We start from the raw sequence: 25,644 nt of genomic DNA on the forward strand, positions 1-25,644 counted from the left end.
GGCAAAAGCCTGCTGACCATTTCAGTCCTGTAAATGTGTGTTTCGGTAATGTAGCTGGTATTCTTGCTCTAAAGGTACGTATGTGGTCAATGTGAATGGCTGAGTGTGACTGTTGTCAACAGAAAACCTCACATCCTTGGAACAAAAAAGCCATTATTTAAGAAATAACAAAGAAAAACAAAAACAAAATCAACTATTGTCAGATTGTGGGCCAGTGTTTTAAATGTTATAAAACCTGTTGAATGGAATTAAAGGGTCTTAAGATGATGAAAACGTATCAACTTACCCACCATGCAGGCCTACCGCATTCATAAAAATAGCAGTAGGCTTTGCAACGTTTCCACGTGACCACAGCGTCAGTCAGACTTTTAGAAAGGAGTGCATCCCGCTAGAGAGAGACACGGGGAGACGAGTGTATTTTTTTTAATGTACTGCAAATTTCCCATCCGGCCTCCAGACGACAATAGTCTGGATTGTTCTTGATTTTGTTTACTGCATGTCCAAGTGATGCTCGATGTATGTTGAGGCCTTTGTTCCTCATCGGTTTGCCCAGAAAGCTTCAGCGCCCTTGACATGAATGAACAAAAGCTGCCCCACATAGGACGGTGCTGACAAGACTGGGAAGACCCGTAACCGTGAATTATGCTGAAAATCACTGGTATGCATGAAAAGTGGAGGGTAGGGACGCTCCCACGGTGTGAGAAACCCACACGGCATGTCTCATCGTGGCATTTACCGTGTTGTTGTGTTTCATTTAATGTATTTCAGTCCAAATACTGACGCGTGCCAGTGACCTCAGACCGATTATCGAAATACACTGTCGCTAATAGCAAGTCTGCTAAATTTTAATAAAAGTGAAAGTTAAAACTCAGAATCTATTTTTCTCTGCACCCAAGTCACTCTGCACATAAAAGGGATGTCACTTGGTGCTTTACATGCATTATTTTTGTTTTTTCTAGCAGGGAATGGATCATTTTCTTCACCATGGATGAGCCATGATAGGCTGTTTTTGGCCCGCATAACAAAGGTTCACTGGCCCGTTATTAAAGGAGGGAATGGGGTGGGGGTGGGGTGGGGTGGGGGTGGAGTGGATCAGGGGCTGCTGGGGTGAATATTATGCAGAAAGACCACATAACTAAATGTGGGTTGGGCTGAAGGAGGGGTGGGCTACCAGTAATCCCAGCAGAGATAAATTGGTCAGTAGTCCCGAACTGGATATTCTCTCGGAGACCAGGGCGAGAACGGGGTAGGAACAGATCGTTTGGGGTAACCTGGTGGGAAAATGCCCTCGGAAGAAGCACGGGAGCGCTTGGCACTTGTCATCCAGCAGTGGAACAACAAGCGGCTGGATTTGTTTGAAATAAGTCAACCTGACGAGGTCAGCGGAGCACGACATTCAACACCTTGTGGGGGGAACGTCGTTCTGAGTAGCTCCGGTGGTAAAGTCTTTTGAAGGAAACGAGTTTATTAATGACACCTTTACAAAAAATACTATACTCTAGGTTTTTTTCTTTTGAAGTATACTCAAATATAAAAAGCATGCTAACTTTGGTAAACTAAAAACCCACTTATCAGTATACTATGATGTTACTCTCGAGGACTTCATTGCCCACTGTTCAGTTTATAGGAGTGTAAGTGTACTTGTAAGTGTACTTGAAGTATGCCTATATACTGTGAACTGTATACTATGAGTTGACTTGAACAAACTCTGAATAGTGTAAGTATTAAAATGCCTAAAAGTACAAGTACAGTTGAAGGATCCTGTTCTCCAGCATATCTTTAGCAAGCACAACAAGAGCAAAAGAAAACGACGGTTGCTTACGTGTCGTCTAAGAGGTGCCCCGTGTTGCCTCCGGCTTGGTCGGGCGCCCCTACAGACGCAGTTGGCCGTGTCTGCGGGTGGGAAGCCGGATGTGGGTATGCGTCCTGGTTTTTGCACTTGCGCCTCCTCTGGTCAGTCGGGGCGCTTATTCGGGGGGAGGGGGAACTGGGGGGAATAGCGTGATCCTCCCACGCGCTACGTCCCCCTGGTGAAACTCCTCACTGTCAGGTGAAAAGAAGCGGCTGGCGACTCCACATGTATGGGAGGAGGCATGTGGTAGTCTGCAGCCCTCCCCGGATCAGCAGAGGGGCTGGAGCAGAGACCGGGATGGCTCGGAAGAGTGGGCTAATTGGCCAAGTACAATTGGGGAGAAAAAGGGGGGAGGGAAGAGGTATACTTAAAAAGTGTGTGTGTGTGTGTGTGTGTGTGTCGGCCCTGTGTGATGGCCTCGGCGGTCTGTCCAGGGTGTCTCCCCGCCTGCCGCCCAATCACTGCTGGGATAGGCTCCAGCACACTAAATACACTTGACATGAACTCTGGACCATTATATAGTAGATGTACTGCTGCTACTGCTTCTTAAAGTACCTCTATGATATGATTAGGATGGAGCAAATGTACTACTACTACGATAAATGGATAAATACCGCCTTAAATTAAGTTTATTATTATAAGAATCATCATCATTATTTTTTTTTATTATCTTTATATTGCTTCATATACATACTACTTTGATTTGATTACTATGTAGTAAATATACCATTAATATACTACTTCACATGGTACTACTATGTGATTACTGTTTAGCAAATATACTACTTACGACTACTAAGGCTCCTGAAATTTAGATTGCTGTCTATGATTACACCCAGATTCAGAGCTTCACTTTTGCTCTCCAGAGACAGACAGCTGAGCTGAGCTGCAATTCTCTGTCTGAGTTTTTGCACTAAAAATTAGTATTTCTGTCTTGTCTTTGTTCAGTTGTTCAAAGTTCTCTGATATCCATCCATCCATCCATTACCCAAACTGCTTATCCTGCTCTCAGGGTTGCGGAGGATCTCTCTCTCAAATCCATAGATTAATATCATCAATACACCGAGTTAGGGAATGTATGGGATCTAGGTCATCAGGAGATAGGGATCTGTACAGTTGTGAATCATCTGCATAATTATAATAATTTATTTTGTGTTTCTTTATAACATGTGCGAGTGGGAGCATATAGAGATTAAATAGTAATGGTCCAAGAATCGAACCTTGTGGTACCTCATACATAATGCCTACTTTGTCCAGGGTTCCTTTTTTAATTTAGGGTGCAATTAACACATTTACCAGGTTTATGACGGAATAATTTTGCTTAAACGAATAAGGAAAACATGAAAGTAAGAGCCAACACAGGAACAGACAAAAACAGTCTTCTTTATTCTGTTTTTCATGACAGAACCTGGAGTTTCACGGCGTTGTGCGTTTCTACCTGGAGGACCACATCGTGGGCAATGTTGCCACCAAGTGTCTGCGTGTCTCCAGCAGCTGCTCCACCCGTGAAGTCATCGAGACGCTGTCAGAGAAATTCAGGCCCGACATGAAGATGTTGACCACTTGCTATTCCCTCTATGAAATCCACAGTAGGGAGGGTAAGCTCTGTAGACACTGTGGGCTAAACAAAACACTCTGGCATTTATTCCAGGGGCCTCTGTGATGGAGGCCTGTACCAGGGGACCACAGCGGTCATAAAACTATAAACAGGAATTTGTCAGGTCAGGTTTTAACCATACAATCCTCCTGCCCTTTAATTACAGCTTAGCTCCAGTATTCTGATAGTAGAAACAAACATTGAAGAGCCAAAAACAAACGAGCACGAATAATTACGTTCTCATGCAGACTCGTTTACTTAGATTTAAGACTGCTTTTATTGTCATTGCCTTATATGCATGTGTCATACATACAAGGCAACGAAACGATGTTTCACATGGACCACAGCGCCACATAAAAACAAATAACACGCAATAAATATTAAAAGCAAAACGTGCATTAAAAACAAAAATTACTTCACAGACCTAGATATCACAAGCACACCTGACACAGACAGTGAGTGAGAAGGTCAAAAAGTAATTTTATGGAAGGTCTAAGGGTTCAGGTTGTTGAGGAACCTTACAGCCTGGAGAATTAAAATGTTGCATAGTCTGGTGGAGGCAGCACGGATGCTCCGGTACCTCCTGCCAGAGGGCAGGAGCGTGAAGTGGATGTGGGAAGGGTGGGTGGGGTCCTTCAAGATGCTGAGAGCCTTCCGGGTGCACCATGCGTCATAGATGGCCTGGATGGATGGGAGAGCAGATCCTATGATCTTTCTAGCTGTCTTCAATAGCCGCTGTAGGGACTTGCAGTCGGAGGCCTTGCAGTTCCCATACCAGACAGTGACACAGCCGGTCAGATTGCTATCTATGGTGCCTCTGTAGAATGTGATGAGGATGGGTGGGGGGAGCCCCGCCTTCTTCAGACGCCGCAGGAAGTGAAGATAATGCTGGGCCTTCTCGGAGAGTGCAGTGACATGTGAGGACCAGGAGAGGTCCTCTGTGATGTGAACTCCCAGGAACTTAACACTGCTGACTCTTTCCATGTCCATGCCATTGATGGTCAGAGGGGTATGGTGGGTGCTGGTCTTTCTAAAGTCAATAATAACCTCCTTAGTTTTTTCTATATTTAGGGAGAGGTTGTTGTTTTTGCACCTCATTGCCAGTTGATCCACCTCCGCTCTGTATGATGATTCATCGTTGTTGCTGATGAGACCTACCACTGTGGTATCATCAGCAAACTTTATAATGAGGTTGGAGGTGGATGATGCTGTGCAGTCATGAGTCAGCAGGGTGAACAACAGCGGATTGAGCAAACAGCCCAGTGGAGCATCGTTGCTCAGTGTGATGGTCCTGGAGGTGATCTTGCCAATTTGCACTGACTGTGGCCTCCCTGTGAGGAAGTCCAGCACCCAGCTGTAGAGGGAAGTGTTAAGGCCCAGCTGGCTCAGCTTTCCAATCAGGTGTTGTGGTATGATTGTGTTAAAAGTTGAGCTGAAGTTTTTTTTTAATTAAAAAAAAAGTTATTTTGATATACTTTAATATCCCCGTAGGGAAATTACACTCTGCATTTAACCCATCCTAGCTGTGCAGCTAGGAGCAGTGGGCAGCCACCATGCAGCGCCCGGGGGCCAACTCCAGTTCGTCTTGCCATGCCTCAGTCAGGGGCACAGACAGGAGTATTAACCCTAACATGTATGTGTTTCTGATGGTGGGGGAAACTGGAGCACCCAGGAAAACCCACCGCAGACACTAATGAACAACAAATTAATGAACAACATCCTCACATAGCTGTTCTTTCTCTCCAGGTGGGACAGGGCTGGATGAAGAGCATAGGTTATGGCATCTTCTGTGGAGCGGTTAGTGCGGTATGCAAACTGGAGAGGGTACAGAGTGAAGGGAAGGCTGGACTTGATGTGCTTCATGACAAGCCTCTCAAAGCACTTCATGATGATGGGAGTCAGTGCAATGGGGCGTTAGTCATTGTGGCAGAACACAGGGGAATTCTTTGGCACTGGCAAGATAGTGGTAGACTTGAAACATGGGGATGACTGCCTGGGACAGCGAGATGTTGAAGATGTCAGCAAGGACATCCGCCAGCTGCTCAGCACAGTCCCTGATGGCTCAGCTCGGGGTTCTCTCTGGACCCGCAGCTTTGTGTGGGTTGACTCTGGGCAGGGTCTTTCTTACATCATCTGCAGTCACCTGCAGAACCTGGTCATCCATCAGGGATGTAGTCTTCACCACCAGCACGTTGTTCAGTCTCTCATATCATGCATAGAAGTCATTCAGTGCATCTGGGAGGGTGGGGGGAACCGCCAAAGGTCTGAGGAGGAGGCTTGTAGCCAGTGAGGGCCTGCTGTGTACCAGAGTCAAATTCCTCGTGTGCGTAGGCACACCTGGCCGATAAAGTTGATTCTGATTCTGATTTCTTAACCTGAATCCGATTACATAAACTTGATGACGTTTAATCTGGCCCTGCTTACCAAGCTCTAACATTTCAGATCCTGGACAGATCCTGGACAGATCCTGGACTGATCCTGGCCTGATCCTGTAGGCTTTGCATTTCATTTCAGCAGCAGACTGTAGCAACGTGGATATTTATTCAGTGCTGCATGGTGCATTTGAGAGTTTCCGCTATCTAACCCCTGTGTACCTGTCTCTCTTAACTATGGGAGAAGAGCGCCGACTGGAACTGGATGACAAACCTCTGGTTGTACAGTTAAACTGGAGTGCAGACAACAGGGAGGGGCGATTCGTCCTAAAGAAAGACGAGGAGAGTTTGGAGGTGCCGATTAACCGTACTCATTTGCATATGTTTATCAATTAATTGAGCCTTAACAGAGTTGTCAAATAAGGTTTTAAGTGATGATTTAGGTAGTATTTTGCAACTGAATAAGAGCTCGTGTGGCCGGTACTTGGTGCCTCAGGTCACCTGTTAATCATGCGGTTGTCTTGATGGTATGTGTTCACGTGTTGTTGGACAACACAGGAAAGCTGTCATGAGAAGAAGGAAAAGGGAAGTATGATGCAAAACTTCAAGCGGACCCTGTCGAGAAAGGAAAAGAAGAAGGAGAAGAATAAAACTAAGGCTACTGGCCAGACCGCGGAGGATGGGAACCAGTAAGATTTTTTTTGCCCAGTTCAACCTAAAATGTCCCTATGGCCTTTTGGCCTCGAACAATGACCAAGTGATATAACGACATTCTGATTTCCCTGCTAAATATCCAGGTCAACTGACAAACCGCCGAACAACAACACGGCTCATGTCTGTTCCCGCCCGATGAAGAAGAGTGACCACGGGCGTGCAGAAAACAAAGAGCAAGAACGAAGGCAGTCTGATCCGGGTGAGCAGCCAAGTGCAAAGTGTGGCATCAAAATGTTGGTAACACAATGAACGGCAGAATGGGGGGCAAACCCACGATGACCTGATGTGCATACGTCCCAATGGCAGCCAGTCAGCTGAACAAAACTAGATGACCCTTGACTTTGTGTTAGTTTGTATACGTTGTGGTTAGCGCAGTCGCCTCACAGCAAGAAGGTCCTGGGTTCGAGCCCCGGGGTAGTCCAACCTTGGGGGTCGTCCCGGGTCGTCCTCTGTGTGGAGTTTGCATGTTCTCCCCGTGTCTGCGTGGGTTTCCTCCCGCAGTTCAAAGACATGTAGGTCAGGTGAATCAGCTGTACTAAATTGTCCCTAGGTGTGAATGTGTGTGTGTGGGCCTGTGGTGGATTGGCAGCCTGTCCAGGGTGTCTCCCCACCTGCCGCCCAGTGACTGCTGGGATAGGCTCCAGCATCCCTGCAACCCTGGGAGCAGGATAAGTGATTCGGATAATGGATGGATGGATGGATGTGTTATATTCTGTCTTTTATATACAATAAGGTTCTGTTGTATTGTATCTTAATCTATTCTATACGAGTCTATTTAACCCTGACTCTCTGGGGAGGGCTGATCTATTCAGGGTCAGCGGGCACTATGTTTTATATCACACTACCAGCCATCCCCAACGCATGACAGCTGGTATTTTTCTGGGTTTCTTCAGATCCAAGGGATCACCCATCAAACTGCCCATGGACCCTTTCACACAGAAAGAATCCCAGTAAAAACCCGGGATTTCAGTCTGGTGTGAAAGGGGTCTGTTTTGTAGCAAGGCTAACACCGTGTTTATCGAGCTGGTTTTCTGTGCTCGTATTCAGGAGTTCTGCACATGCGCAGCCTTCAGCCTATTTCCTTGAATCAACCTGGACTCCCAGTTGAGATTAAATTCTGCGAAAACTGTGAGTAAAATAAGACACCCCTCCACACCCCCACCACCACCACCACAACCACAAAAGTGCTTGCTAGTCAGAGCTCACTCCTCCTTTTCGTAACCCTTTCCTTCCTTCTGTGTTATATTTCAGCAGAGGATTCCTTCTTGTCCGCCGTCATAAACTACACCAACAGCTCCACGGTTCATTTCAAGCTGTCCCCTGCCTACGTCCTCTATGCAGCAGGACGCTTCGCTTTCCAACGCGATCAAGGCCAAAGTCCCGGCATCTCGGGGCGGACACATAGAGTGACATCTATGAGCAACAAAATGGTGGCAATGACCCAAAAGGTGGTCGAGGCAAGTCAAAGTCACTTTTCAGTTTCCCCAACCTTAACACGAAAGAGGAGGTGAATCTCAGTAGATACAACTACTCATTTCAGGTGTGTTAATTAAGAAGTCACAACACTTTGAAAACATGGTCTCCGTGGACTATGATGTTTGTGGATGACATTGTGATCTGTAGTGAGAGTATGGAGCAGGTGGAGGAGAGCCTGGAGAGGTGGAGGTATACACTGGAGAGAAGAGGAATGAAAGTCAATAGGAGCAAGACGGAATACATATGTGTGAATGAGAGGGAGGACAGTGGAATGGTGAGGATACAAGGAGTAGAGGTGATGAAGGTGGATGAGTTTAAATACTTGGTGTCAACTGTCCAAAGTAATGGGGAGTGCAGAAGAGAGGTGAAGAAGAGAGTGCAGGCAGGGCGGAGTGGGTGGAGAAGAGTGTCAGGAGTGATGTGTGACAGAAGGGTACCGGCAAGAGTTAAAGGGAAGGTTTACAAGATGGTAGTGAGACCAGCTATGTTGTATGGTTTGGAGACAGTGGCACTGATGAAAAGACAGGAGGAGGAGCTGGAGGTGGCAGAGATGAAGATGATAAGATTTTCACTGGGAGTGATGAAGGAGGACAGGATTAGGAACGAGTATATTAGAGGGACAGCTCAGGTTGGACGGTTTGGAGGCAAAGCAAGAGAGACAAGGTTACTACATAGTAAACATTTCATCATAGTTCAATACATAGTAGTAGTAGTTAACTAGTACTAGTAGTAGTTGTACATTTCCTAAAACGTAATCATATCATGGTAATACTGCAGGAAGTAACGAGTACATTTGCTAAATAGCAATCATATCAAAATACTGTATGAAGTAGAGGTAGTAGTGTATTTGCTAAATTGTAATCCTAACATAGTAGTAAATCTGCTACACAGTAAACATATCATCGTAGTTCTATATGAAGCAGTAGTAGTTAAATTACTACATATTAATCATGACATGGTGGTACTATATGAAATAGTAGTAGTAGCAGTAGTAGTAGTAGTTGTTGTAGTAGTAGTAGTGGGTGGTATGGTGGCCCAGTGGTTAGCGCCGTCACCTCACAGCAAGAAGGTCCTGGGTTCGAACCCCGGGGTTGTCCAACCTTGGGGGTCAACTCAGGTCATCCTCTGTGTGGAGTTTACATGTCCTCCCCGTGTCTGAGGTGGGTTTCCTCCGGGTGCTCCGGTTTCCCCCACCATCGAAAAGACACATGCGTGTTAGGGTTAGTACTCCTGTCTGTGCCCCTGAGCAAGGCAATGGGAAAAGAACTGGAGTTGGTCCCTGAGCGCGGCGTGAAGGCGGCAGCCCACTGCTCCTAGCTACACGCATCACAACTAGGATGGGTTGATTTGTAGTAAACTAATTTCCCCAAGGGGATTAATAAAGGTGCTTTCACTACGTCACATTTAATTTTGTAATTATATTTCAATTTAATTCAAGTGCTGGGAACTCAGTTTCAAACCGTCAGAACCAGAAGTAAACGTGACATAATTTGGTGCTTCACTTCAGTCATCCGGTGCATGACCAACCGCAATATCAGACAGCACCGCTAGGGAGATACGTGAAGCTGGTCCTCGCCCTTTACAAGTCGGTCAGTGTTAGGCTGCAGCTGACTCACTGACAGGGTGAGGATACTCTGCAAATGAGTGTCAGTGAGTGAACTTCGGAGCCTAGTCTTGTCCAGGTTCGTGAGACTGAAAGTCTGTTCACAGATGGAGGTGCTAGCAAAAAGGGAGAGCATCACCTGCATGTTTCCTTCTCTTTGGAAAGACAAAAAAGACATTTTTATTGTGACTGAAATGTAATGGCTGTGTGGTGGCCTGACCAGGGTGTCTCCCTGCCTGCCACCCAATGACTGCTGGGATAGGCTCCAGCTTCCCCATGACCCCGATTGAGATAAGCGGTTTGGATAATGGATGGATGGATGGATTAATAAAGGAAACTCAATTTAGCAATAGTAATAGTAGTAGTAGTAGTAGTAGTGGTAGTAAATTTGCTACATAGTGAGCATATCACAATAGTTCTGTATGAGGTAGTAGTAGTACATTTGCTAAACAGTAACCATAGCATAGCAGAACCCTATAAAGTAGTAGTAGTAGTAGTAGTAGTAGTAGTACATTTGCTTCATAGTAATCATATCACAGGCAAGAGTACATGTTGAGTGCATCAAGTGTAAGTGCGGCTTCGATCATCAAGAGGCGGCGAGTAGAATTGAAATACAAAGTAGATCTGCACTGACACATAACAGACACATCATCATCATCATCATCATGGTCATCATCAGTTCCGTAACCTATGGAGGTCGTAGGAGCACAGCTGATGCCTCAACAAGTCTCTTCCACCGTTCCCTATCCATCGCAGCTCTCCCCGCCTCCACTTCGCTACGTAGCCACCCTCTCATGTTGTTTACTCTGGTTTTCTCGGCCTCCCTCTCTTCCTAGTCCCTTCTTCCAGGCCTTGCAGGTCCCTTCTACCAGCCCTTGCAGGTCCCTTCTACCAGCCCTTGCAGGTCCCTTCTACCAGGCCTTGCAGGTCCCTTCTACCAGGCCTTGCAGGTCCCTTCTACCAGGCCTTGCAGGTCCCTTCTACCAGCCCTTGCCGGTCCCTTCTACCAGCCCTTGCCGGTCCCTTCTACCAGGCCTTGCAGGTCCCTTCTACCAGGCCTTGCAGGTCCCTTCTACCAGCCCTTGCCGGTCCCTTCTACCAGCCCTTGCAGGTCCCTTCTACCAGCCCTTGCCGGTCCCTTCTACCAGCCCTTCCCGGTCCCTTCTACCAGGCCTTGCAGGTCCCTTCTACCAGCCCTGGCAGGTCCCTTCTACCAGGCCTTGCAGGTCCCTTCTACCAGGCCTTGCAGGTCCCTTCTACCAGCCCTTGCAGGTCCCTTCTACCAGGCCTTGCAGGTCCCTTCTACCAGGCCTTGCAGGTCCCTTCTACCAGCCCTTCCCGGTCCCTTCTACCAGGCCTTGCAGGTCCCTTCTACCAGCCCTTGCCGGTCCCTTCTACCAGCCCTTGCCGGTCCCTTCTACCAGCCCTTGCCGGTCCCTTCTACCAGGCCTTGCAGGTCCCTTCTACCAGGCCTTGCAGGTCCCTTCTACCAGGCCTTGCAGGTCCCTTCTACCAGCCCTTGCCGGTCCCTTCTACCAGCCCTTGCCGGTCCCTTCTACCAGGCCTTGCAGGTCCCTTCTACCAGGCCTTGCAGGTCCCTTCTACCAGCCCTTGCCGGTCCCTTCTACCAGCCCTTGCAGGTCCCTTCTACCAGCCCTTGCAGGTCCCTTCTACCAGCCCTTGCAGGTCCCTTCTACCAGCCCTTGCCGGTCCCTTCTACCAGGCCTTGCAGGTCCCTTCTACCAGGCCTTGCAGGTCCCTTCTACCAGCCCTTGCCGGTCCCTTCTACCAGCCCTTGCCGGTCCCTTCTACCAGCCCTTGCAGGTCCCTTCTACCAGCCCTTGCCGGTCCCTTCTACCAGGCCTTGCAGGTCCCTTCTACCAGGCCTTGCAGGTCCCTTCTACCAGCCCTTGCAGGTCCCTTCTACAAGCCCTTGCAGGTCCCTTCTACCAGCCCTTGCAGGTCCCTTCTACCAGGCCTTGCAGGTCCCTTCTACCAGCCTTTGCAGGTCCCTTCTACCAGCCCTTGCCGGTCCCTTCTACCAGCCCTTGCAGGTCCCTTCTACCAGGCCTTGCCGGTCCCTTATACCAGGCCTTGCAGGTCCCTTCTACCAGCCCTTGCAGGTCCCTTCTACCAGGCCTTGCAGGTCCCTTCTACCAGCCCTTGCAGGTCCCTTCTACCAGGCCTTGCAGGTCCCTTCTTCCAGCCCTTGCAGGTCCCTTCTTCCAGCCCTTGCAGGTCCCTTCTACCAGGCCTTGCAGGTCCCTTCTACCAGCCCTTGCCGGTCCCTTCTACCAGGCCTTGCAGGTCCCTTCTACCAGCCCTTGCAGGTCCCGTCTACCAGGCCTTGCCGATCCCTTCTACCAGGCCTTGCAGGGTGTCCTTTGCAAGTGTGCTTTCCATTCGGCAAACGTGTCCAAACCAGTTTAATTTCCTTTTTTTTTTGTATTACCATTGTCAGTAAAGTATCATGGTAACCAATAGCTTCCTTCACTCTGTTCATACCCAAAACAGACACAGGAGGGCATAAAACATCAGGTGCAGGTAGGAGGAGGGCATAATAGTAGACACCAATAATAATGGTGTCTAAGGACAGTGGTAAAAGCTGACACCAACAGATGATTCATATTACCTGCAAAGTGCCAGTAGAGACCATTTAAGGATTAGGAGGACGGGGGAGTGTCCCCCCCCCCCGTCCTTTCTTGGAGGAAATAAGCTGTTTCAGCTGCGTCCACCGCCAGGTTGCATTACACTGCACATTGTTGTGTTCCTGTGTCAGAAGCAGCAGACCAGCGCTGGTGGTCTCGCCTTCTGGATGGCCAACTCCTCCGAGCTCCTAAACTTCATCAAGAATGACAAGGACCTGGGCCCTCTCACACAGCAAGCTCAGGTGGACCTCTCTCACCTTGTCCACAAGTCTTACAGGTGAGGAAAAACGCCATGCTTTGTTGTACAAAAGTCAATTTTAAGAATTAAGAGTTTTATTAAATGTCATGATTAAAAGTTTGCAAGAAGGCGTGTTTGTGTGAGTGACAGCAGCGCCGTTAGATGACGGGGTTTTGATTCACAATCCAAGTACAGGTTAAAAGAATCAAAAACTAACTTATCTTCCCACCAACTCACCTTACCTGAAGGTTTCATGAAGCTAAGCGTTTATGATGCCAGAAACGATAAAATCCTGATAAATCTGAGATATTTGTCCTTTTATTCCTCAAGGTGCCTGACTCAGTGTCTGCAGAATGAACTTACAAAACATCTGCCAACATTTCTGATTGATCCAGAGAAACACGGTCCACTGCCTACTGGTATAGGTACACCCACCTTTATAATGACCTCTTTTTTCCATTTGATATGATAAATGCGGCATGGTGGCGCAGTGGTTAGCTCGGTCGCCTCACAGCAAGAAGGTCCTGGGTTCCAGAGAGCGGTGTCGTATATTGCTTTAGCTTCACCAAGGCCGGCGGGGAGCCCTTCAGCGGTCTCTTGTTTTGTCTTGTGCCCGCTAACAGAGATGGTGCTGAACACCTTGATGAACGCCATGTCTCTGCTGCGGCGCTGTCGGGTCAATCCCGCCCTCACCATCCAGCTGTTCTCCCAGCTCTTCCACTTCCTCAGCGCCTGGCTCTTCAACCAGCTGATGGGGTCGGAGGCTGGGGCCCTGGGCCTGCGCTCCCACTACTGGGGGGCCGCCCTGAGACAGAGGCTGAGCGGGATAGAGGCCTGGGCAGAGAGACAGGGACTGGAACTGGCTGCCGACTGTCACCTGGGACACATACTCCAGGTCTGTCTGTCTGTCTTTGTATCTATTTATCTGTCTGTCTGTCCCAGATAGCATCTGGATGTGGGCCACTTCAGGCAATGATGTGGCACTGATGTTCTTCTTCTGGCCCTGACAAAATGGACGTGAGCCTGAAGTGGCCCACATGTATAATAGCAAATATGGCCCAAATATGCCAAATCAAATGTGGGCCTTTTTGGCAAAGACGCGGTGCTCTCAGCAACATGTAGTCTGGATGTGACCCTGAAGTGGCCCGTGTGGTAAATGGTGAATATGGCCCAAATATCACAAAACAAATATGGGCCACCTTTGGCAAATATGTGGCACATGCGGCATTGCTATGGCTTGGTTCTGGCCCAGATCTGGGAAACCGGAGCAGACCGCCCAAGTGCCATCATTCCACAGTATGTGGGCCGGATGAAGTGTCTATCTGGGGTCTGTCTGTCTGGCTGTCATCCTATCTGTTTATCTATCCATCTATCTATTTACCTGTCTGTCTGTCTAGGTCTCTCTGTTTGGTTTAGATTGAACTCTTTGTTACTCTTCTAATTACAACAAGATAAACTCTATTAACTTTTTCTCATCTCAAATACAGTATGTGAAATTTCCCTACAGGGTTGGATACATTTTGAGCAACCTACAGCTTTATCAGATTTATTATCAAATATGCTGTTTACCAGACACATTATCAGATAAATTACCAGACATAGCAGATATAATATTAGATCTATTGTCAGATATATTAGCAGATATATTGTCATATATATACTGAGATGTCTTCTTCTTTCCAGGCGACTGCACTGCTGACCATGAGCAAGTACTCCATTCACGACACCAAAGACGTTCAGAGTACCTGCTTCAGACTCAACTCCCAGCAGCTCAACACATTACTGACCGGATACGTCCGTGCAGCCGATGAGCCCACCATACCTGCTGTGAGAACCTGTCTCTCTCTCTCTGCTACACGTCTTCCTCTCTGCCACGTCTTCCTCTCTGCTACGTCTTCCTCTCTGCTGCACAGCTTCCTCTCTGCTACACATCTTCCTCTCTGCTACGTCTTCCTCTCTGCTACACATCTTCCTCTCTGCTACGTCTTCCTCTCTGCTACACATCTTCCTCTCTGCTACACATCTTCCTCTCTGCTACGTCTTCCTCTCTGCTACACATCTTCCTCTCTGCTACGTCTTCCTCTCTGCTACACGTCTTTCTCTCTGCTATGTCTTCCTCTCTGCTACGTGTCTTCCTCTCTGCTACATGTCTTCCTCTCTACTACGTCTTTCTCTCTGCTACACAGCTTCCTCTCTCTTGCACGTCTTCCTCTCTGCTACGTGTCTTCCTCTCTGCTACATGTCTTCCTCTCTGCTACGTCTTTCTCTCTGCTACACATCTTCTCTGCTATGTCTTCCTCTCTGCTACACATCGTTCTCTCTGCTACATGTCTTCCTCTCTGCTACGTCTTCCTCTCTGCTACACGTCCTCCTCTCTGCTACACGTCTTCCTCTCTGCTACGTCTCTCTCTGCTACACGTCTTCCACTCTGCTGCACGTCTTCCTCTCTGCTGCACATCTTCCTCTGCTGCATGTATTCCTCTGCTGCATCTCTCTCGCTCTCTCTGCTACAAGTCTGTTGCTCTTGCTTTCTGCTATGTCTCTCTCTGCTACATGTCTCTCACTCTGCTACACCTCTCTCTCTCTCTGCTACAGGTCTCTCGCTCTCTGCTACACCTCTCTCTCTCTCTGCTACAGGTCTCTCGCTCTCTGCTACACCTCTCGCTCTCTCTGCTACAGGTCTCTCGCTCTCTCTGCTACACCTCTCTCTCTCTGCTACAGGTCTCTCGCTCTCTGCTACACCTCTCGCTCTCTCTGCTACAGGTCTCTCGCTCTCTCTGCTACACCTCTCTCTCTCTGCTACAGGTCTCTCGCTCTCTCTGCTACACCTCTCTCTCTCTGCTACAGGTCTCTCTCTCTCTGCTACAGGTCTCTCGCTCTCTGCTACAGGTCTCTCGCTCTGCTACACCTCTCGCTCTCTCTGCTACAGGTCTCTCTCTCTGCTGCATGTCTTTCTCCTATAGATCAGTTTATCAGATACATAGTTCAAGATTATTAAATTTACAAAAAAATTATAAAAAAAAGATTATTGTCTTCACATTCAAATTTCATTGATTGCCAGGTGTGTTTGCACATACAAGGAATTTGGGGTGATGCTTACATCAAAAAAAAAACAAAACACACACACAAGGGATAAGGATGTTTCTGGAAACTGCGATTACATTTGTAGTTACTTAGTTTGCAAAGTGTTCAACAGAAATCACTTATCTGGAGGGCTGCAGCTTGAATAAATAGAAAAACCAATAAGGATGGTATGACCATTGACTAAATACAACGTTCACTCTTCCAAAGCCTTGCGACAGAATGAGAAACGTTATGTGGCATGAACATGAATACATTAATGCCTCTTAAAATAAAAAAAATCCCTATGCTCCTTGCTGTTTTTAACCTTGCCCTCCAGGGTTTGATCGACAGCGTATTGGCAACAGCAGAGACCACGGCAGACAACCTGGTCCGCAGCGATGGACGTGATGTCCAAGCGGAGGAGAGCCTGGAACTCCGTCTGCCCTTCCTGCTCCCAGAGGGAGGATACTCCTGTGATGCTGTGAAGGGAATCCCGCCGGGATTTTGTGAATTCTTGGAGCCAATTTGTTGTAAAGGCAAGACTAATATTCCCTTAATGGATTTTAAAACACAATCAATGGAATGTCTCCAAATTTTGGAAATCCTGATTCAGGGAGATCGATTGTCTGATTATCATTTGTAGCCCGTCCACCTTTTATATGCTGATCAAATTTCATTGCATCTTGATACAAATAATATAATAAATCTGAATTAATTTCTTTATTTGTATTGTTATGTAGTTGATCACTTCCCAGAGTAATTAATATACACACCTTTTAAATCTCTATATGTGTATGGTCACATATTGCTTTGTATACATGTGTAAAATTAGCTGTTTGAACTGCTTGTATTGTGTGGTATTGTGTGATGCCATGTTCTTCCAGGGCTCTGCACCTTAAAAACCTGGCCCAACTTGAGAGCAAACTGGACGGCGTTCTTCGGTGAAGTAACATCCTCTGCAGGGAGCGCACACCCGGTGAACAAACCCTCATCCATTCGATTTTAAAAATCTTATTCAGCATTTTAGAACTTGCCATGGCTCCAGATTACACTCAGTTAAAGACCTGTTAAGCATACTATATGAGCCCAACCACAGACTGTCTGTCCCAAGGCCTACAGTTATTACCTGTGGCAGCTAAGCCTATTCACATCCTACGGTGTCATATAGCGACACTTTAAAGTGTTGATAAATTACTTGCAATGCATCCCTCTGCATCTGTATGAGATGTGGTGGGTTTACTACAACCCTTAACACATAAACCACCACTAACTTTAACCCTAAAATTCCACCACTACCTAACCTTTACATCATTAGCATTCATAAATCAAGACGGAAGTTGGAGTCTGTGGATCACCTGCCGTGCCTCATACGGACATCGAGGGGTGCTTTTCGCGTCTGAAGAGACACTTTGGCAAAAGCATCAATACATGACGCTGTGTAGTCGGTGACCGAGGCTCTGACAATGTTGAGATTTTCTTCCTCAAGGAGCTGAGACAAGCAAAATCTGTATCATCTTGTGAAACACTTTTAAAGATTCAGTTCAATGATTATTAGACAGGTGAAATATCAATGTGTTAGATGTGTCATTTTTTTCAGCTTCATAAGTATAATTTTGATTTTTTTTTTATAACTGTTGATGCACCCCCTCTCACAGCTAATTCTCAGGAGGTTGAGTTCACAAGACTCTTTGGTGGTAGCTAGCTAGTTAGCTTGCTAACTTGCATTGCTAGGCAGTTAATTCTCAGGAGGTTGAGTTCAAAAGACTCTGTGGTGGTAGCTAGCTAGCTTGCTAACTTGCATGATGTTGCTAGGCAGTTAATTCTCAGGAGGTTGAGTTCACAAGACTCTGTGGTGGTAGCTAGCTAGCTTGCTAACTTGCATGATGTTGCTAGGCAGTTAATTCTCAGGAGGTTGAGTTCACAAGACTTTGTGGTGGTAGCTAGCTAGCTTGCTAACTTGCATGATGTTGCTAGGCAGTTAATTCTCAGGAGGTAGAGTTCACAAGACTCTTTGGCAGTAGCTGGCTAGCTTGCTAACTTGCGTGATGTTGCTAGGCAACTATTTGAAAATAGACCAACTGACAGACTAATGACAATTCCTTGATTGTCCAATCAAATCAGGGTGTTAGAAGATGTAAAGTATTACCAGAAGCTGATTGGTTTTCTGAAAGGGTTCAATTATGTTGACAACCAGGGGAATAGTGTGTCGGGTACTTTGGTCATATTTTCACAACAGTTCCAATATTTTGGGAAACTTTACATTAACAAACTTTCCGTTAAAAAATACAGTAAGATCGGAAAAGATGATTTTCATGGGACTGGATCTTTAAAAACTAGATTTTATAGACTGGTCTGTTTGGAAACCTGTGATTAATTTTAATGTCTTTGATCTAATTTTTTCATGTGTTTTTACTCATTTTACTGTTTTATATGTTATTATTAGCAATGTATTTCATTTGTGTTTGGTAGAGAACTTGGCAACAAGTCAAGGTTTGACGCCTGCTATATAAAGTTTATTATTATTATCCATTACATATCCATTACTTATTGCACGTATCATTATCTTTTACATACTGAGGAGCCATGATTATACTCTATATTATCCATATGGTGAGTTTCAACTGGCTTGCAACTATGTATGCTTGATGCAAATATTTTCCAGACTAGGGTGTCTGGGTAGCATAGTGGTCTATTCCGTTGACTACCAACATGGGGATCCTGGTTCGAATCCCCGTGTTACATCCGGCTTGGTTGAGCATCCCTGCAGACACAATTGGCCGTGTCTGCGATTGGGAAGCCGGATGTGGGTATGTGTCCTGGTCGCTGCACTAGCGCCTCCTCTGGTCAGTCAGGGCACCTGTTCGGGGGGGGGGGGGGACTTGGGGGAATAGCGTGATCCTCCCACTTGCTACGTCCCCCTGACGAAACTCCTCACTGTCAGGTGAAAAGAAGCGGCTGGCAACTCCACATGTATGGGAGGAGGCATGTGGTAGTCTGCAGCCCTCCCCGCATCAGCAGAGGGGGTGGAGCAGTGACCGGGATGGCTCGGAGAGCGGGGTAATTGGCTGAGTACAATTGGGGAGATAAATAAAAGAAATTTCCAGACTGTGTGCCAAAGAGCTCTGCATGACATCCACACAACATAAAAACTGCAATTTACCGAGGGGTGAAATATTCTTTCTTCATCAGGGAGCATGCAGAGAGCCAGACCTCGTGACTATCACACTGAAGAAACCCTTGAACAGTGGGATGGGAATCAGCATCGTGGCTGCCAAGGTAAAGTGGATTATCGTTTCATTGTTTGATATTTCCCCCAACTTTATTCTACCCTGAACTCACTCAAACAAAAAAACTATCCGGCAAAAGGGAACTTTCAGAGCTAATAATCTGCATGTCCGATAAATGCCGGTGGTCTGTTCAGTCTTGAAAAACCATAACCGCATCGGCACAATTCATTTTGACATAGAAATCGATTTTCTCCTGCCAAGAGAGCTGTTCTACATTGCCTACATGTACCAGAATGCATTGCGTGTTCGGGGGCGAGGACTGGAGGGAATACTGTGATCCTCCCACATGCTACATCCCCCTGGTGAAACTCCTCATTGTCAGGTGAAAAGAAGCGGCTGGCGACTCCACATTTATCGGAGGAGGCATGTGGTAGTCTGCAGCCCTCCCCGGATCAGCGGAGGGGGTGGAGCAGCGACCAGGACGGCTCGGAAGAGTGGGGTAATTGGCCAGATACAATTGGGGAGAAAAAGGGGGGATCCCCCCCCCAAAAAAAGGGGGGGAAATCCAACAAAAACTGTCCACCATGAAACACATCGCAGCACAGAGACTCTAATTATGTCGGCACTGCTCTACAATTTGGACACAAACACCACCAGTTACTGTCAGCGGCTCCAGGTCTTTGCTCCCTGAGATTAGAAATTAGAGATTAGAAAATGAACATCTCAGCCAATCAGCCTTGCGGTTCCTCCGTCATCCACTGACCGTCGAAATGAAACGATGATGAAAGTAAGCCAGTTTAAAGTAGCGGTGCTACAGCGATACAAACAATATTGATGAGTATTGTGTACTTTATAGAGATGTCATCCCCGTGCTTAATGCATGGAAATAAGGTTTAACATCTCTCGACCCCACTGCTTTTCCACAGGGAGCGGGACAAGATGAACTTGGGATTTATGTCAAATCTGTTGTCAAGGGAGGACCAGCTGCAATTGTGAGCTCACATTCAGATCGTTATGTCCGCTGAAATTACTGAGGAAAAACACAGCCGAGATCACAAACCTTACGTGCCCTTGTCTGCATCTGCAGGATGGGAGGTTGAATGCTGGGGACCAGTTGCTGAGTGTGGATGGTCAGAGCCTCGTGGGTCTCAATCAAGAAAGGTAGCTAGCTACTTTTTCAGCATTAAAATGAGTTTAGGGCATCTGGGTTACGTGGCGGTCTACTCTGGACACAATTGGCCGTGTCAGGTGAAAAGAAGCGGCTGATGACGCCACATGTATCAGCCCTCCCCAAATTGGCGGAGGGGGTGGAGCAGCGACCGGGACGGCTCGGTAGAATGGGGTAATTGGCCAAGTACAATTGGGGAGAAAAATGGGTAAAAATCTAAAGAAAATAAAATAAAGTCTACAAAGGCTTATTCATGTCATTGAAACCTGACCTAACTGGGAAATGTATTTCCATCAGCACACATGACCTGACCATAACACCAGTAACTAGCCTCAAACACTAATCACGCCTCTTCAGGTGCCTTGCCACCCTCCCGCCTTTGTGCACAGTGATGGATAAAAGTGTGATTCGAGGTTGCCAGTGGTTACTGAAGTTACAGTCAGGTCACAAGTTCTGATAGCTTACTGAAAACGGTGACCTGTGCATCACTGTCCATGCATTTACCCCAGACTTCAACTGCCACAGACTTAGATTTTACGGTGGAGGGGTTGAGAAGTGTAATTCAATCTGCGATATGATTCCTCCATTATTGATCCTTCTCGATCCTGTCTCCAATTAGGGCGGCAGGCATCATAATGCGAACTGGACCAGTTGTGACCCTACAGGTGGCGATGCTCGGCGCATCCTACTATGGCCTTGAGGCCTTGCTAAGTGAGCCAAATTCTGTCATGGATCCAGGTATAAACAGAGGGACAAATCAATCCCTGTCAATTTGTGTTCTTCTCCCCAGTGTCTCGTCTTTTGCTTTTCTCTGGCATGTTTTAATGAGGGCGGCACGGTGGTGCAGTGACGGCAAGAAGGATCTGGGTTCGAGCCCCGGGGTAGTCCAACCTTGGGGGTCATCCTCTGTGTGGAGTTTGCATGTTCTCCTCGTGTCTGTGTGGGTTTCCTCTGGGGGCACCAGCTTCCTCCCACAGTCCAAAGACATGTAGGTCAGGTGGATCGACCGTACTAAATTGTCCCTAGGTGTGTGTGTGTGTGTGTGTGTGTGTGTGTGTGTGTGTGTGTGTGTGTGTGTGTGTGTGTGTGTGTGTGTGTGTGTGTATGAATGTGTGTGTGAGTGTGAGTGATGGCCTGCCCAGGGTGTCTCCCTGCCTGCTGCCCAATGACTGCTGGGATAGGCTCCAGCATCCCTGCAACCCTGAGAGCAGGAGAAGTGGTTGGGATAATGGCTGGATGGATGTTTTAACGATATTCACTTTTACAGCAAGAGTGTCTATAAGCAGTGCTGTGTATGAAAGTGTTTGTGTGTGTGTCTTTTTATACACACGTGCGTGTTTGTGGATGGAGGGGAGGCTATCACACAGATTGACATAAGAAGGATAGTAAATAGTACAAAATTCAGTATCCCCCTTACATCCCTACCTCTACCTTCCACCCACCCATCCCCACTAATTCCTGCCACCTTCCTACGTGTCCAAAACGTGACAAAAACTGGGAATGGGAGAAGATATAAAAGACGGCACAAAGTTACCAGCTTTCTTGCCTGACTGAAACTCCGGAGTGAAAGAAAAAAACAAAACAAAAAAAAAACAGTGAACGTGCAGATGTCTGCTGTTTCTGTTCTCCTGCCAGGAGTTCTCAGCAACATCCACCCACACGATCCTACTGGAGGAAACTAAATGGAGAGCGTGTGTTTTTACCCCGTCTGTCTGTCATGGTCCTCTGTGTCCAGTGGTATCTGCATGGCCTTGCACAATTCTACAAAAAAAAGGGACCCAGATTTAAATACCCTCTGGTTTTTAAGGTGGTGATGGCCCCCGACGTACTAAACCTAATGATGAAGCGCTCCTGATTCACCAGGATGTGGGTCACATCACGGCTGAACAGTGGGACGACAACCACAGGGCCGACCGGAGACAGCTGATGCAACGAAACAGACAGCTTTACCGGTCCAACCCAAACATGACTGGTGCGTTTACTGTACTCCAATTTGACCACTTCCTGCCGTGGGGCTCATAAATGTCCTGCTGTGAAAATAAGATGAGTGCTGAAGGTAAGTCGTACAAGAGCATCTCAGTGTTCATCTTTGATCCCTTTGCTTCAACAGACTCCGTCGGTGATGACCAGGGACAACCCGTTGACCTGGTTTTCAGAGGAAGCCGAACCTCCGCTGTCTCCACCATCAACCTCTGCACTGATGTGAGTGGTCTCGTCGGCTTTCCATCCCAATTTCTTCTGGAGGCCTGCGGATCGAAAATTAGTCGGAAGACTTTTACTGCAATAACATGACATTTGTCAAAAGGTATCGACAATGCTGTTCTTCTTTCCGTTAAGACATATCGGAGAGAATACCTGACGCTGCCAAACCCTCGACCCCTGGACAGGAAGAAACCGTCTGAATCCAGCCTGAATCCAATACATCCAATGTCCAAAGGGTCTTCGAGTCCTTTAAATGGTCAGAGTTCCGACAAGCGGCCCCTAATGGTAAATCTTAGGAGCAGCTTTGGTATCAAGAAGCCAAACCGACAAAACTTTGATGATTAAAGAGTCGTGTTCTGAGATTAGAGTTAGACTTGTAGAAAAACCTACAACTTTACTTTCAAAATGGTTACTAGCAAGAATGAAATGGCCTCGTATAATGACTCAGAATGCTAGTGGCGATCTCTGCTAACAGAGCACGCACATCATCGGGACGTTATCCTGAATCATGCCCATTTCTGAAACTGCTGAGCTGAGGGGTTTTCCCCCCGCACTTGGTGAATAGCATTTTAGCCCTACCACATGAGGTTAAAGTTTAATACAACGGTGTCTCTGTTTCTTTTCCTTAGCGTCAAGCCCTTTCACAGGAAAACCTGTGCGTGGACAAACAACATCATGTATGGGAGCAGCGGGATCAGAGTGTGAAGCAGGCAATGAGCCGTTATTCTTCTTTCCCTATGCGGCCAAGTGCCTCGAGTCACGACGTCCTTTCCGATTCCAGTTCCCCAACGGTACACTGGCAGGCTGGCTGCAAAAGTGGCGCTGGTTTGTGGAGAAACCCTCTCTCACAGACTAAAACGCCGACACCCTCGACCCAGCCAATACGCATTGACATTCCCATAGCGAGGCCAGGCTTGACCCAGTTGAATCCTCCGCTCGCCACCTTCCAGCCAAATTCCTCTTTGCTGGCAGTGAAATTGAGCCAGAACCTTAAAGGAAATGGACAAACACCCGAAGGCAGACAAAAACAGAGTTCTCCACTCCATACTGGTCGTACTTACACGTGTCCCGCCTCAACAACTAAGACAGGTCAGCTACCTCAGACCTCAGTTTTGCCTCAGCAGCAAAGACCAATCATAAGACGAGAGGCAGCAAAGCCGCAGGTGAGCATCACTCCGGCCAAACAAGTGTCCTTCCAAAAACTACCGACTCAGGGGCAGCCAGCTGCTGGTGCCACACAACCGAAAGACTCTCGGTATTTCACCATGAGCAAGGATTTGTCTGACGCCAGTGGCCTGTTGATGGATCCGTGGCGGAGAGATGCCCGGGAGAAGTTGGAGAAGCAGCAGAGGCTACAGGAAGTGGAACTTCTGGAACAGGAAGTACAGGAGCTTCAGGCTAAAGTCAGTCGCACGGCGGAGGAGAACGACAGACTACGCAAGCTCCGCCTGGAGTGGCAGTTTCAGAAGAGACTGCAGGAGATCCAACAGAAAGGAGGTGATGATGAAGATGATGATGACGACGATGATATGGACATGATGATCACAATACAGCAATTGGATCAGAGAGCACAGGTGAACGCCGTCTCAGACATTGACATTTGTCCTGTGAACATGCAGTAAAGCACATGGTTAGAAAAACCAGAATGCTTCATGTTCTTGTCCATTTTTATTAAATGATAATCACTTCGCGGCGCGGTGGTTAGCGCGATCGCCTCACAGCGAGAAGGTCCTGGGTTCGAGCCCCAGGGTAGTTCAACCTTGGGGGTCGTCCCGGGTCGTCCTCTGTGTGGAGTATGCATGTTCTCCCCGTGTCTGTGTGGGGTTCCTCCCACAGTCCAAAGACATGTAGGTCAGGTGAACGGGCCGTACTAAATTGTCCCTAGGTATGAATGTGTGTGTGGCGGCCTGTCCAGGGTGTCTCGCTGCCTGCTGCCCAATGACTGCTGGGATAGGCTCCAGCATCCCCGCGACCCTGACAGCAGGATGAGCGGTTTGGATAATGGATGGATGGATGGATGGATGGATGGATGGATAATCACTTCCTTTCATCTGCAGAACAAAAAGCATGTTGGGGGACAACAAAAAGGTGACTTGAAGGAGTCGGAAGAACAGGCAAAAACTCCAAGAAGTCTTCCTCAAAAGGAGGAGAAGACGAGGGCAAACACAGGTATCACTCGGCCCATGTGCACAAGCCATCAGAAAAAAAACAACTTTTTCCCCAGATAGTTTCATCCGTTTATTAAATACCCTTTCATTTTCACATGTAATTACATTTCTTTACGTTCAGCAGATCAAGGAACAAGTGATTTTGATCCAGATTTACACAAGACGGCGTCAAAAGAGTGAGTTTAAACTTTGCCTCTTTTCCAACCTGATGTTAGTTTTAAATATTCAAGTAAAATAGTAGTATTCATACAATATTTCCTCTTGTGATCACTGGACTTGACAGTTGTGGCGTGTTACTGGAACCAGGCATCATACTTTACCCCCATAATAATCCCTAAAAACATGACACCCTGGTGCATTGACTGATTCCTGTCGTGGAAAACTGTGCAAGTGTTAGAATCCCTGAGTTACAAAAAGTCTGTAGACTATGTCGATAACTATATTTTGTTTACAATACAGAATATAAGTCTATGAACTACTGTGTAAAAACACGTTTTTTTCTGAGGTGGTACTTCCTCGCATTTATGCAAACAAACTTCTTGATAAATGATTCAAGTGTTTTTACAATCATCATTATTATCATTATCATTATTAATAAGCATCATTACTTTCATCACTCTACAGACACCAGGAAGAGGATATCAGGAGGACAAAATCTCCGGAAAACCTCCCATTTAAGGAGCGTCAGCGCCTCTTCTGTCTGGGCTCAAGTGTCTCGGTGAAAGTTAAAGCCTTGTGAAGTTTGACTCGACTGGTAAACAGCATCTTCAACAAGATGAAGATGAATGGGTGGGTGGGGTGGGGGGGTGGGGGTTAGAGGCTCCATGTAAAGAAAAAAAGTACAGTGAAAACAGTACACCGTGGCAGCAGAGTCACAGTGTAGCATGTTACATCATACAACGCTGTGACTGCAACTATTCCCCAGTCCTCTGAATAGTGCACACGGCCACTGTAGCTCTACTTAATGGTCATGGTAATTTGCATATGAAACCAATCGTTGGTTTCAGCCGTCTTGTTTATAAAGGTGGGGATACCTGCACTCAGTTGAGGCGGAGGATGAGTGATGGAAGGTGAGACGAGTGAGGAGACAGATGAGTGATGAAACGTTTCTCCCCCTTTTCTCCCCCATTGTACTTGGCCAATTACCTTATTTTCAGAGCCATCCTGGTCGCTGCTCCGCCCCCTCTGCTGATGCGGGGAGGGCTGCAGACTACCACATGCCTCCTCCAATACATGTGGAGTCGCCAGCGGCTTCTTTTCACCTGACAGTGAGGAGTTTCACCAGGGGGGACGTAGCGCGTGGGAGGATCACCCTA

At 47.2% G+C, this 25,644-nt stretch overlaps 1 protein-coding gene across 1 annotated transcript; it reads left to right on the forward strand.

Annotated features, from left to right (window-relative positions):
• Positions 1-1,282: 1,282 nt before the first annotated feature.
• LOC130126696 (afadin-like) lies at positions 1,283-23,782 on the forward strand. Its single transcript, XM_056296310.1, has 21 exons — positions 1,283-1,378; positions 3,258-3,450; positions 6,069-6,175; positions 6,380-6,510; positions 6,619-6,734; positions 7,583-7,663; positions 7,787-7,992; positions 12,394-12,539; positions 12,831-12,925; positions 13,124-13,395; positions 14,184-14,327; positions 15,901-16,093; positions 16,448-16,509; positions 18,753-18,839; positions 19,717-19,782; positions 19,878-19,951; positions 20,578-20,724; positions 21,594-21,649; positions 21,766-21,930; positions 22,069-22,160; positions 22,790-23,782. Exons 1-21 carry the CDS (start codon positions 1,283-1,285, stop codon positions 23,780-23,782), a joined length of 3,522 nt encoding a protein of 1,173 aa, XP_056152285.1.
• The last annotated feature ends 1,862 nt before the right edge of the window (positions 23,783-25,644 follow it).

This window comes from Lampris incognitus, chromosome 16, assembly GCF_029633865.1.
Source record: "Lampris incognitus isolate fLamInc1 chromosome 16, fLamInc1.hap2, whole genome shotgun sequence".
Classification (NCBI taxonomy): domain Eukaryota; kingdom Metazoa; phylum Chordata; class Actinopteri; order Lampriformes; family Lampridae; genus Lampris; species Lampris incognitus.

Coding starts and splice junctions, on each gene's coding strand:
- LOC130126696 (XM_056296310.1), top strand. CDS start 1,283: ATGCCCTCGGAAGAAGCACGGGAGCGCTTGGCACTTGTCATCCAGCAG. Junction 6,176..6,379: donor AAGACGAGGAGAGTTTGGAG/GTGCCGATTAAC, acceptor TGGACAACACAG/GAAAGCTGTCATGAGAAGAA. Junction 20,725..21,593: donor AGAGGGACAAATCAATCCCT/GTCAATTTGTGT, acceptor TTCTCCTGCCAG/GAGTTCTCAGCAACATCCAC.